This window comes from Pithys albifrons, chromosome 2 (genome assembly GCF_047495875.1).
Source record: "Pithys albifrons albifrons isolate INPA30051 chromosome 2, PitAlb_v1, whole genome shotgun sequence".
Lineage (NCBI taxonomy): Eukaryota > Metazoa > Chordata > Aves > Passeriformes > Thamnophilidae > Pithys > Pithys albifrons.
In genome coordinates this window covers 83,295,765-83,308,087 of record NC_092459.1, presented here as the reverse complement: position 1 = coordinate 83,308,087, position 12,323 = coordinate 83,295,765, and the positions used below count along the sequence as shown (strand labels likewise).

General features: G+C 41.0%; 1 protein-coding gene across 4 annotated transcripts in view; it reads left to right on the top strand.

Moving 5' to 3' along the window:
- The first annotated feature begins 4 nt into the window (after window positions 1-4).
- The window catches only part of HEATR5B (HEAT repeat containing 5B), a 59,727-nt gene continuing 47,408 nt past the window's right edge, over window positions 5-12,323 (top strand). The window contains exons 1-11 of one of the 4 annotated variants that reach the window (XM_071575502.1): window positions 5-223; window positions 1,325-1,363; window positions 3,264-3,432; window positions 3,819-4,030; window positions 5,584-5,692; window positions 6,609-6,758; window positions 7,237-7,408; window positions 7,770-7,927; window positions 8,419-8,668; window positions 10,235-10,390; window positions 11,799-12,049. In XM_071575502.1, the coding sequence (XP_071431603.1) occupies window positions 3,307-3,432; window positions 3,819-4,030; window positions 5,584-5,692; window positions 6,609-6,758; window positions 7,237-7,408; window positions 7,770-7,927; window positions 8,419-8,668; window positions 10,235-10,390; window positions 11,799-12,049 (1,584 nt within the window). In that variant the 5' untranslated portion in view covers window positions 5-223; window positions 1,325-1,363; window positions 3,264-3,306. Of the gene's footprint in view, window positions 224-251; window positions 323-1,324; window positions 1,407-3,263; window positions 3,433-3,818; window positions 4,031-5,583; window positions 5,693-6,608; window positions 6,759-7,236; window positions 7,409-7,769; window positions 7,928-8,418; window positions 8,669-10,234; window positions 10,391-11,798; window positions 12,050-12,323 lie in introns of those variants that run through there. The other 3 variants (XM_071575486.1, XM_071575493.1, XM_071575512.1) reach the window with 3 other exon arrangements.

The window sequence follows — 12,323 nt, the reverse complement described above, 5'->3', positions numbered from 1 at the left end:
CTTCCTGCCGGGGGGCCGCCGGGCCGGGCCGAACCGGGCCAAGGGAGCAGCTTCGTCTGCTCTTTCTTTCCTCAGCGCGGCGGGGGCTGGAGCGGCCGAGCCCGCCCGTGATGGTCCCGCGGCCGGGGGCGCCCACGGCGCATCGCGCCCACGCGTGTCCGTGTGTGTGACCAGCCACGGGGCCGCGGCGTCGCGCCTGGCACAGCCCGGAGCCGGCGGCAGCGTGAGTGACCGGCCCGGGGGCTGCGGGGAGCGGGCCGGGGGTCCGCGCCTCCCTCCGCCTTGGCGGCGTGTGCGGGCCCGGCGAGCCTGTGCGGGATCGGTGAGCGTGGGAGGATGCGTGAGTGTGTGCGGGCTCGGTGAGCTTGCGCGGGGATACAGTGAGCGTGTGCGGCGGTACCGTGTGCCGGGATGCCGGGAGCTTGTGCGGGGTCGGTGAGCGTGTGCTGAGGTGCCATGAGCGTGTGCGGGGTCAGCCTTTGCAGGGGTACCGTGAGCGCGTGCGGGGGTGCCGGGAGCGTATGCGGGGTCAGTGAGCGTGTGCGGGGATGCCATGAGCGTGTGCGGGGTTGTTGAGCGTGTGCGGCACCAGTGAGCCTGTGCAGGGGTGCCGTGAGCGTGTGCGGGGATGGCATGAGCGTGTGCGGAGTCAGTGAGCCTGTGCGGGGGTACCATGAGCGTGTGCGGGGTCAGTGAACGTGTGCTGGTATACTGTGAGCGTCGACGGGGCTGGTGAGCGTGTGCGGGGGTACCGGGAGCGTGTGCGGAGATACAGTGAGCGTGCGCGGGGGTGCCATGAGCGTGTGCGGGGATGTCGGAGGCGTGTGCAAGACCGGTGAGCGTGTGCGGTGGTACCCTGTGCGGGGATGTTGTGAGCGTGTGCGTGAGTGCCGCGGGGGGCAGCGCGCATCGGTCCGTCGGCATCATCCCCACGGCATCCTTGCCTTTAGGATCGCTCCCGTGCCTGCACCGCGGCACCGCCTCCTGGGGAGTTGTGAGAGGTGCTAGAGCTCATTAGTGTAGCCGGTACAGGTAGGCGGACCCCGGCGCAAAAGCCTTTTCACCTTCGGGAGGGTGTCACTTCGCCTAAACTTGCCTGTTTTTTCACCTTTTTCAGTCCACCGAAGTGCTCACGTGATGAGGATATAAATAGTTGGTTTAGGCTATGGGAAGACATCTGGGGAATAAAAAGGAGTTTTAGTATATCTGAATGCTTTCTAGCCTCTGTAATGCTTCAACACACCTTACCAGCCACTGGTTGACTTTGGTTGGCTTTTGCTCTCTATCTTATGGGAGATCACAGTGTGTTTATTTCTTGTAACAGGCACAGGAAGACCCAGCACTCACCAGAACTGGGGACTTGGTAGGCATTTTTCACTGTGTTTTGGAGCAAAACACTGGCCAGTGTAAGTGAGCTTTGGTTTGCCTATGTGTGTAGCTGTAAGACTCTGAATCTTCAGCTATATTTGTGTAAATGTTCTTGTGCCTGACCCCTTATGCTTCAGTGGCACAGCTGAATTCTATGGTTTGGTTGCTTGGAGTTTGTTTCCTAAATTCAGATAAAGAGGTATGGGAGTGTGTGGGAGGTTGTGGCTCATATTCCAGGGGCACATGAAACCTTTTATGTGGGGAGGAAAAGGAGTAACGAGCTGTGCTGTTGTACAGCACTCCTGTGCTGTGCGGGTGTGACAAGCAGTGTAGATCTCTGGGATGGTAGCCAAAGAATTGTAACTCTGTCATTCACTGCATTTCTCTGTGCTCTAATGTAAAGGTATTTTGAGGTGATGTCCCTGTGCATTATTGATGGGCAATACTTCCTTAATTCTTTATAAGTTAGAAAAAAAATCAGGATAGATGTCTTTGGAGGTGTCAGGGAGGCCTGTGTGTGCTTTCATATGTGGCTCTTCCACCTTTGCTGAGCTGTTGCTGGAGATGAATGTAGTGAAAAATATTATGCGAAATACCGAAGTGCAGGGAACAACTTTAGTATTACAGACATTGTGATACTTCAGTTTCATCATCACCAAATTATTGAGGTGAATTTAGAACCATAATACAGTTTTAGTATTAACATATCACCCTTATTAATGTCTAATCTGGGGACAGTTTAAAAAATTTAATTTAAATCACTTCATTTGACTTTAAGAGTTTGTTGGGTTTGACCATGAATGAGGAAGCAGCTGTGAGCTCTTGAGAGCACAAGTGGAACTATGCAGTTGTCAAAAGATGGTGTCTGCTGAAAGCTGATGTCTTATATAATACTAGTCTAGTTGTTTTCCTTTCTCTGATTAGCCTGAGATCCTAGTTTCAGCATGACTGCATTCAGGTTTTGAGGTCTGTGTTTTTTTTCCTTTATTGGTTTCCTTTTGCTGAAGATAGTTGACTTAATTTTGTGATTTTAGACAAGGTGGGTTTTTTTTTTTGTCAACCCTTCATTAAACAGCTACACTTTGTTTAAAGGTAGTTTGCTAAGGTTAAGTTGTCCACAGAATGTTTGCTTACAGTGATAGTGTGCTTTTGGTAGTGCTTTGGTGCTACCCACCATTCAGTGTTTGAGCAGGATCTCCAGTGTTTGATCTGTAATGTTTAGCCTGTTGGGGAGTCTTGCAGTCGTTTGGCTGCTGCTTGTTTTCCCAGCTGTCACACTTAAAGCTTGCTGGGTTTCAGAGGGCTTATTTGTCCAGCACTTAAAGAAAGGCTAGGGGGATCTGCAAAGTCTTCAGTCAGTGAGACCAAATGACATCATTGTTCCTGCCTCTCTCAAATTTCTGATGGGTGGAAAAGCCTAATTGTGGTAGGCTCATCTTCACAGTTTGTCTGTTGAAGGGTGTTGAGAAGGCAGCCAGGTTCATGCTAAGCTTCAACAGTGTGCTCAAGGGTCTTAATTTGGGACAGTCCTGGTTTTTTATGTAAGAGGAGACAGATGACTCCTTTACCTCTTTCATGCATTTTTTGTTGGTGTGGGGTGGGTTTTTTTGTTTGGTTTGGTTTTTTTACTTTGTTTTGTTTTTCCTAAACAGCGACTTAGATATATTTTTCTTGGCTAAGAGTTTTCACCCTGAAATTGCCTGTAGGTGCTCTTTTTACAACTAACAACTCTGTTCCCTGAAATACTAAGGGGTGCACTCAGTTTGTAAATATGTGTGTAGTTTTTATGTGGGACTGCTTAGCTAAGACAAATCTAAGCAACCTGGCTGTTTTAATTTGATTTGCAAAGCCTTGTACTGTTGTACTGTATACTAATGTTTAAATTTTTATTTTAGAGTTTCTATATGAATTTACAGTAAAACTGGAATTTAACCCGTCATGGAGCTGGCTCATAGTTTGTTACTGAATGAGGAAGCATTAGCTCAAATCACAGAAGCAAAGAGACCAGTCTTTATCTTTGAGTGGTTAAGATTTCTGGATAAAGTGCTTGTAGCTGCCAACAAGGTAATTTTATGGGGTTTCCCCACTTCTTTCTAAAGCATTTATTAATTTTGTGCCAGGTGATAACTATGGTTTTAGATTCAGCCTGAAGAGCCTTTTAATTAGTTTGTAAGTTTTTAAGTGTTTAATTGTAGGCAGTCAGTAGGCAACTAGTAAGTATTTTGAAAACGTAAAAATTAAATAGGATAAGTGCTAATTCTGAGCATTTAGTACCTGTCTCTGCTGTTATTGAATGTATCTTGAATCTCTGTAGGCAAGAAATTTGCTGAATTACATGCAGTTGGGAGTGGTACAAGGTTTACTTCAGTCTCTTGTAGGTTTTTCTGGGTGTTGGTGGCAAGACACAGGATTAAATGACTTTTTAAAATTTATTTTTGGTCTCTTAACAGACAGATGTCAAGGAAAAACAGAAGAAACTTGTAGAACAGCTGACAGGACTCATCAGCAGTTCCCCTGGGCCACCTACACGAAAGCTACTTGCAAAAAATCTTGCTGCTCTCTACAGCATCGGAGACACATTTACTGTTTTTCAGACGCTTGACAAGTGTAATGACATCATCAAGAGCAAAGATGATACTGCAGCCTACCTGCCCACAAAACTGTATGTTTAATATTATTAGGGAAAGGGGAATGATTTCTGAGTGGTCCTGGATATTATAGAAGAATCTGCCTATATGTGTCATGCTATGTTTATTTATAATTTGTGAGCTTATTTAGAGTTCACATATGCTTGATATAGCAGGGAAAAGTGCTGGATTGAGACTGTGCAGGGCAGGGCTCAAAGGTGACACCTACATGGCTATTTGAATGAGAAATGTCTTTCTCTAGGCAAGGCCCTATCTTATGTTTCTTCACATGCTTATGGCACGGAGAGGATAACAGTTAATGCAGTACTGCAAGAAGACTTTCCATCAGTGAAATTATTGCTAGTTGCACTCAGGTACCCCATTTAAGGTGGAACCTGCAGATTGACAAAACAGCTTTATCTGTGCCCAGAGAATCGTAAATAAATGTTCAAGTTTTTTTCCCCATCAGACATTGCCTTTTATATTCCTGTACTGTGATACACTGCACAGGTCTCTCAAGCAAAGTCTCTATACTTGGATATGTGTGTGCAAATATGTGTGATCCAATTTATCCTCACTTCTTGGAGCAATCTCACTGGTCAGAATTTGGTTAATACGATAAACAACTCCCACTGAAACTGTTTCTGGTACTTTCGTACACGTACTGCTTCATATTTTCACAGGGTCTAGTGAACTCTAATTTGATTTGGCCTTCAGACATTATCACACCAATAGGATTTAACAATAAAATCTGAAATAGTCATTGTTTGGGCAGATACTGTCCTCTTGTTTGTAGCTCTTGCAGTTCTGTGAGGAACTTGGATAAGAGGGAGGGGTTTTGTGCTGTAATATGCTCTAAAATTTATGCTACCCAAGTGATAGTCCAGAATTTTTTTTAATGGAGACATACCCCTGAAGGAGGAGGTTGTAATGAGTTTTAACATAGCTTTGCTAGAAGATCTTTTAGCCAAGAATTACAGATTTTAAAAAAAGCCTCGTTTATGATGAAAAAGTGCTGGTTTTCAGAAGCTGCTTCTGTGACTGTCCTGGAACAATTTGTGTATATAACTGCAATATGGTGTTAAATATTCCTAATCTCAAATGACAGGGCAAAGAAAAGATGTAAATAGCTGTTTATGGACCTAGAGATTTTACAGTGCCTATAACTTTTCTTGTGTTATGTAGTAATTTATGTATTTTGAGGTTTTAATCTTGGAAAAAACACTGTAATTCAGTATCTACAAAAATGTGTCGAGATATATTACCAGGTAGGGGTTATCTTGCAGGTTCTTGGATAAAGAGACAGTGTATTGAAGCAAAACCCTAATCTTGCTGAAATTTCAGCATATCTTATTTTCTCCAGAATTTTTCACTCTATGTGTAGATCCTCTAATAATACCCTCTCAAATACATTTGTATTCTTAGAAGCTGGTGAACAAAAAGATTGTTTAAATGAACAGTCAGTATAAGTAGTGGATTATAAATAGATTTTTATTCATCAAAGATGATTAAAACATTTCTGTTTAAGTATTTGTCTTCATTTAGGGGATACAGAAAAAGAGTACACTATTAATGTCTGTTTTCATAGGGCTGCTGTGGCGTGTGTTGGAGCATTTTATGAAAAAATGGGCAGAATGCTGGGTAGTTCTTTTCCAGAGACTGTGAATAATCTTTTAAAATCTCTGAAAAGTGCAGAGGTAGGTTTCAGATTATTTATGTTGTGTTGATTCCATTTAAACTGAAACCTCTTTCCTCCAAAGGTGTTTACCAAAATGCCTGGATAGTTTTTCTTCTACGCTGATAAATGCAAATCACTTACCTAATTAGTATAAATTCTACTGCAGAGAGTTTGGAGTTTATCATACGAGTATTATAGTGGTTGCTTCATAGTGGCATCAGTAATTGAAATTGCATGATGACTTTATGTATGATTTCTAACTACTGTGTTAGGATTTTTGCCCATGTACCCTGAATAAACGTTCAGTTTTTAAAAATTAGTAGTAAATAATGAGGTTTTGCAGCAAAGTTGTTACTCTGTGTGCTAGCAGGTCAGATTATGACCTGAAAAAAGAAAGCATATCATTATACTGGGATAATGTATACTGGGCTGTCAGTGGGTCTGATTTTATGCAAATAGTTCTGTTGGGACCAATTAGGATACTGATTGTGTCGATATTGACCTGGCAGCTGTGGGATTATTTATTAATTTGTTTATGTGTGTGTGTGCGCTTACATTGTAAGTACCCCTCTATGTGCAGGTCTAGTAGGAAGCTGTTCGTTGCTTGGGCTTCCCGTTCTCTCATATAAGCTGCTTTTTATTTTTTCCTGAGCCTGCAGTAGATAAATGGTGGGGAAGAACAGAAGCATTTTCTCTAGAGCGAAGTTGTTGGGTTGCGTGGGTTCGTCTTAATTTGTTTGACAACTGAGGGAGTTTTCATAAAGCTGTGTGTAGTGCTTACTTCTACCAGCTAGGTATTGGTTATATATGCCTTCATAATCAATGTTTTCAAAAATATTCCTGCATAGAAGCAGAAAAATGCAAGATTATGTAGCTGGTTCTCAGTGCAAGTACTGTGTTCACATTTTTGCATAAATGTTTTTGTGTGTGTGCAGTCTCAGGGCCGCAGTGAAATTCTGATGAGTTTGCAGAAAGTTCTCAATGGCCTTGGAGGAGCAGCAGCTTCTTGTCACCGTGATATTTACAAGAACGCCCGGTCTCTGCTGACAGACAGATCAATGGCTGTAAGATGCGCAGTGGCGAAGGTGGGTGTGTTTCTTACCAGCCCCAGAAATTCTTGTGCTCTGACTGTGAAGTACCTGCTGTTGAACTGTGACCTGGTGTGTGTGTGCTAGGAAATTTGATAATTAGTTGGGCAAGTAAGTTCTTCTTAAATTGCACTGCAGGCTCAAACATTTGACTTATTTCACAGGTACTGTAGTACTGTATTCCTCACTTTGTAAACAGCTATGAGATAGAATATATTAACTGTGAACCTAAGTGGTAATGTGGTTCTGTCTTGGAGGTTTCTTTTAGGTTTTTTTATCTATATATTAACCTATTCTGCAACTCTTTTGATTGTTTACTCAGCTAAATTATTTGGTATATGGGAGTGCGTGTAAATGAACCTGTAAAATATTAATATTAAAATATTTGCTGAATAAACCTGACAGTTGCAGTCTGATACTTAGATAAAAGGTAAGAATGATCTCCTGGTGCTTAGCAAATCTGTTTTTCTTACAGTGTCTGCTGGAATTACAGAATGAAGCAGTGTTTATGTGGACAGCTGAACTAGAGAATGTTGCAACACTATGCTTTAAAGCTCTGGAAAACTCAAACTATGGTGTGCGAGTTGCAGTGTCAAAGCTTTTGGGGACAGTCATGGCTACAGCACTGATACCAAAACAAGCAACAGGTACAAGCCCTTCTGAATTCCATGTCTAGGTGGGCAGACTTCACCTTCAGTACCATGTTATGTGACTGTTGCAGGACACATTATTGTTCCAGTAGGTGAAAGATTGTAGATGGACTGTTTATTTTTATAAACAATAAGCTAAAATGAGTAAAGAGTGCAGATTCTCTTGTAGTCATATAAAGAAAAGACAAAAATCACCTGAGAAAAGTGGCTAGTTTTTTAAGCATGAAAACAATTTTTAATCTGAAATCTTAGGTTTATTTTTGCAAGATAATTTTGAATTAGTAAGTCTGGTTTCAAGATCATTGCTTGTACTGGTTCGGACTTTGGTATCAAAGTATTACTTTCCTTTTTGTAAAAGTGATGCGACAAAATGTGAAGAGAGCCACACTTGAGGAGGTCTTGGAGCTCATGGCCACAGGATTTCTGCGAGGAGGATCTGGTTTCCTGAAGAGTGGTGGAGAGATGTTAAAAGTAGGAGGATCTGTCAATAGGGAAGTACGAGTTGGTGTTACCCAGGTTTGTAATTTTTTTAATGAAGTAAAATCTATACACAGTTGTAACCCTTTTAGTAGGAAACATAACACACTTCTGTATTTGCTTGTAAGTTAACTTACAAGTCTGGTTTGACTCACCTATTTTGTGAGATGTACATGAGGTCTTCATTGTGAGTTGTAACATGTTGACGGTGCTGCTGTTGTTTACATTGTGTTCTCAAATTTCTTAGAAAGAGACAAGTCTAAGGTGATGAATTAAGTTTTCTTACTGTCATGCAGAGTGTGTGTGAAGCTTCACAGTATACAAAACAGTTTAGGGGCTACTCTTGGTACTGGAAACAGCTTAGTTTCAGCAGCACTACTGAATAGATTCATGCTGCATAACCTCATTAGAGTTACTTATTAGTAACCGGTATTGCTACTGTACTGAATTATACAAGATTATAACTGTAGTCTTACATAGTCTTTTGTTTGTGTTTTAATTGCATCATTGTGTGACTTCTGAAATTGCAGGCCTACGTTGTCTTTGTTACAACATTAGGAGGTCAGTGGTTGGAGCGCAACTTCGCTACCTTTTTGTCCCATGTGCTTGATCTGGTCTCCCATCCTCGTGCAACTCAGACCCACGTGGAGGCAGTTTACTCTCGAAGATGCGTGTCCTTTATCCTGAGAGCAACTGTGGGCAGCTTACTCGGGGAGAAAGCACAGATCGCAGCTGCCAAAGATATATGTCAAGCCATTGGTAAACAAATGAAGGCAGTGGGTGAGAACCATTTTTTCTTTCTTTGAGACCAGTTGAAAGTTACTGTCATTGTACTGGGTTAGCCATTTTTCAGCTTTCTTCTACTGTGAGGAGTAATTCTGTTGTTATGGTAAATGATAGTTCAGCTGCATTTGGTTTAAAATATGCTATCCAAAATGTAAGTTCTACTTGAAAAGTGATTGTATGAAACTGTGCTTGTGATCCTGTGATAGCAAATGCAGTGTCAAAAGCCTAGAATGGAAGTGGGGGAAAAAAAATCTGCATTTGCCAGCTATCTTGGGGTCGGTTCTTTTGAAAGTCATGTGGAGTATTTTTACTAACAGTGCTGAAGATATTGTAAGTCAGGATCTTGTAGGTCCTTGTGTCTCTCCCTCTAATATCCATAATAATACCCAGTTGGATTTTGTGACAGATAAAGATGTAATCTGAAAACTGGAATTAGGGGAGAAAAATATGAGCCGTTTGCAAAACTTTGCAGAATATATACTCCCTAAGAGGGCTGACAAAACTGTCTTGGCATTTGTTTCTTATGAAATTAATTAGTTCAAACTGGAAATTTACAAAGTAAATTGGAATTACACATCACTATATTTACTAAACATCTGTTTCTTATCCTTTTCTGCTGCCACCTACTTTGAGTTTAAAGCAATGTTTAACATTTGGAAATGAAATTGATTTTGAAACTTTTGCAGGTTCTTCTCAATTATTTTTAATAGGATAAGTATGGAACCTTAAAAGGGTTCTGATTTCCATAAGGGTTACTTCCAAGAAAATAACTTCATGGGAAATGCTACTTCTGAGAGGAAACAGTTGCAGAATTTACTCCTTCTGCCACCTTGTCAAAGTTGCAGGAGATTCCATTGTGTATTTGGATAGTTAGAAGAACTGTTTCATTTTTTTGGGCATTTCTAATGAATTTGATGAAAAGTTGGAAAAGTTTTTACTTGGTAATGACAGCTTCCCTTCATATAAGATGGACTATTTTTTAAATTTGTACTGAGTAGACACACAAACATTAAGCTGATAGTGAAGTCTCTTTTCTTTGAAAAGGCAGTTGCTGCTTCTGGGATACTGTGTAGGGGAAAGAATGTACAGTGGGATCTCGGAACTCAACTGGATATCTTGAAGTTGATTAGAGATTGTGATTCATTATTTACTAAAGGTCTCTTTAGTTTCATTGAATGTATATACATGCAAATTTGTATGCAGAACCTAGATATGTCAAGATGGTATTTTGTTACTGTGTATAGATACACATACACAGCACTTGTGTATTGTATACTTGCATTTCTGTGTTATACTGTTAATCCTACGTCTTAGTGCTCTGCCATCCATACTGGGCAACTGTTTTTTTATGGTCTTTGGATGATTGTCTTTGGCTGATAGCTATAAAACTATTTTCCTTCAGAATGTGTTCACTTTGCAAGTTCTCACTATGACCAAACTTGTAGATTTGTTTTAAAATAGGGTTGATGTCAAAACAAAACTGTCATTTTCTGTCCTGTGAATGTTCATGTGTGATTCATATGGTAGTTAAGCAAGATACTCTTGTTTTCTTTTGTACAGAAGCAGTAGTGAATGATGCTAACAGTGAAAATAAATCAGGAGCCGCTGATGTAGCTGCAAGCCAGCACGTAATGGTGTGTGCCCTCCAGGAACTGGGTAGTCTGGTTCAGAGTCTGAATGCTACTGCATCTCCCCTTATTCAAGAACCCTCTATTGGTATGCAAATAAATGAAAGTAGATTAAGTGCGGCATTTGAGCAATGAATATAAAATGTCATTAAATCTAGTTAAATAATAAATGAATGTGTAAGAAATAAATCAATGAAACTGGCTCTTCCTGTAGTATTCCAGGTAGCTACATTTGTCCAACTCATTGTGTTGAGTACCCTGACTTTAGTTGAAGTTCAACAAAGTATTAAGCAGCTATTTTGATTAGAGTCTGTCTGAAGCTCTTTCTTAGGGTGACTAAAGTTGTAGTTTTTGGTATTAGTTTGTTAGGTTTTATAGGAAATACATTGTTTTGCTATGTAAGTTCTGAAATACTTGCTCCTGTAAAGCTGTATTGCCTTTAAATACCAAATTTCTGTGGGGAGGCAAAAGTATTTTGTCGAGATGAAGCTGTGGGTAGTCCCATTTAAGAAAAGTAGTTCTTTGGCTTAAGTTGACCAGGGTTTGTGTGGGATTTTCTTCTTGTTTCTTTCAGTATCTGAATCCACATTTTTACTGCAGTTTTGCACTTTCAAGTTTTTCAGTTTGTAGATGCCTATGATCTTTTCCAATGGAAGTGCAGGCTCCTTTAGACATTTCATCATGTAGATTGTTGCCTTGATGCATATGATACTCTTCTTATACTGTTTTGTGCCAGCTATGGGGTGAGGACAACTGCTCTTACTTACTCCTTCTGGCTGCTGTGTCCCATAAGAATAGAGAGGACTGTATCTCAGCATTATTTCTGTTAGCTGCTGTGAACAAAGCAGGTAGAAATTGTTCACTAGCTCAAGAGAAAGCAAGAGATAAAGTAGCAGTGAAGCTTTGAAGCAGAAGATTGGCAAGAGCTCAACTAAAGTAGGTGTTGGTGTGGATAGAGGTTGGACTAAAGGGCGCATTTAGAAGGGGTTAGGTAGGCCAGAGGTTTGGATAGTGTAGAAAGATGAAAACTTGGAGCAAGGGAGGCAGCACACTCAAAAGCAGAGTACAGCAGTCAGTGACATTTGTAGCATATGCTCAGCTGCAATGGGAAGCAAACACAAAGATCAGTCTTCCTGTTGCACTGTTGTTGGCAATCTGTGTAAAAGATTGTGGGAATCATCACATGAAGTGCCTGTTCTCTTATGTAGGGTTGCTGCCTCTTTTCAGTGTCCAAACAGTAGGAGTCACTTCTATGGCTCTGACAGCTCCAGCTTTGCTGGTAGAATGTGGGGATGTGGAGAATGGTAGATGCGAAGCAGTATAATGCTTCACCTCTGTTTTTGCTTGAAGAAAAAGGCAAAGTCATGAAATTCAAGTACTTTAATTCTGACTTTCTTAACTTTTGTGTTGACTGTCTAGTATTGTATCAGTTTACTTGTCTATGTGTATTAAAAGGTGCATAATAAGGTAAAGACTGTAAACTCTCCTTTCTGTAGGTCTGTTGGAGACAGTGACTTCAGTTCTTCTTCATCCCAGCATGGCCGCTCGACTTGCTGCTGCGTGGTGCTTGCGCTGTGTAGCCGTGGCATTGCCTTTCCAGCTGACTCCATTTTTAGATAGATGTGCAGAAAGACTCAACAATCTGAAGACCTCCCCTGAAGCTGTTAGTGGCTACAGTTTTGCAATGGCTGCTTTGTTAGGTGGTGTGCATCAGTGTCCCCTAGGTATTCCTCATGCCAAAGGAAAGGTGAGTGTTTTATCGTACTAAAAGATACCTTTTTATCTACAAGCAATAGTGTTGCAAAATGTGTGGCATGCTAATGAGCATTATTGAAAGCATTATTGAAACTGAACTTGTGCCTTAGCACAAGAGGAGTTTGCATGTTTGTAGTATCTCAGGTGCAGTATTTAACAGCTTATTTCCTCTTCCTTTTGAGTTTACTGAAGAGAAATTGAAAAATTGATGAAATAATTGCCAATGAGAAAATTTCTGACTGTATTGTCATATGAAAAGCACTAAA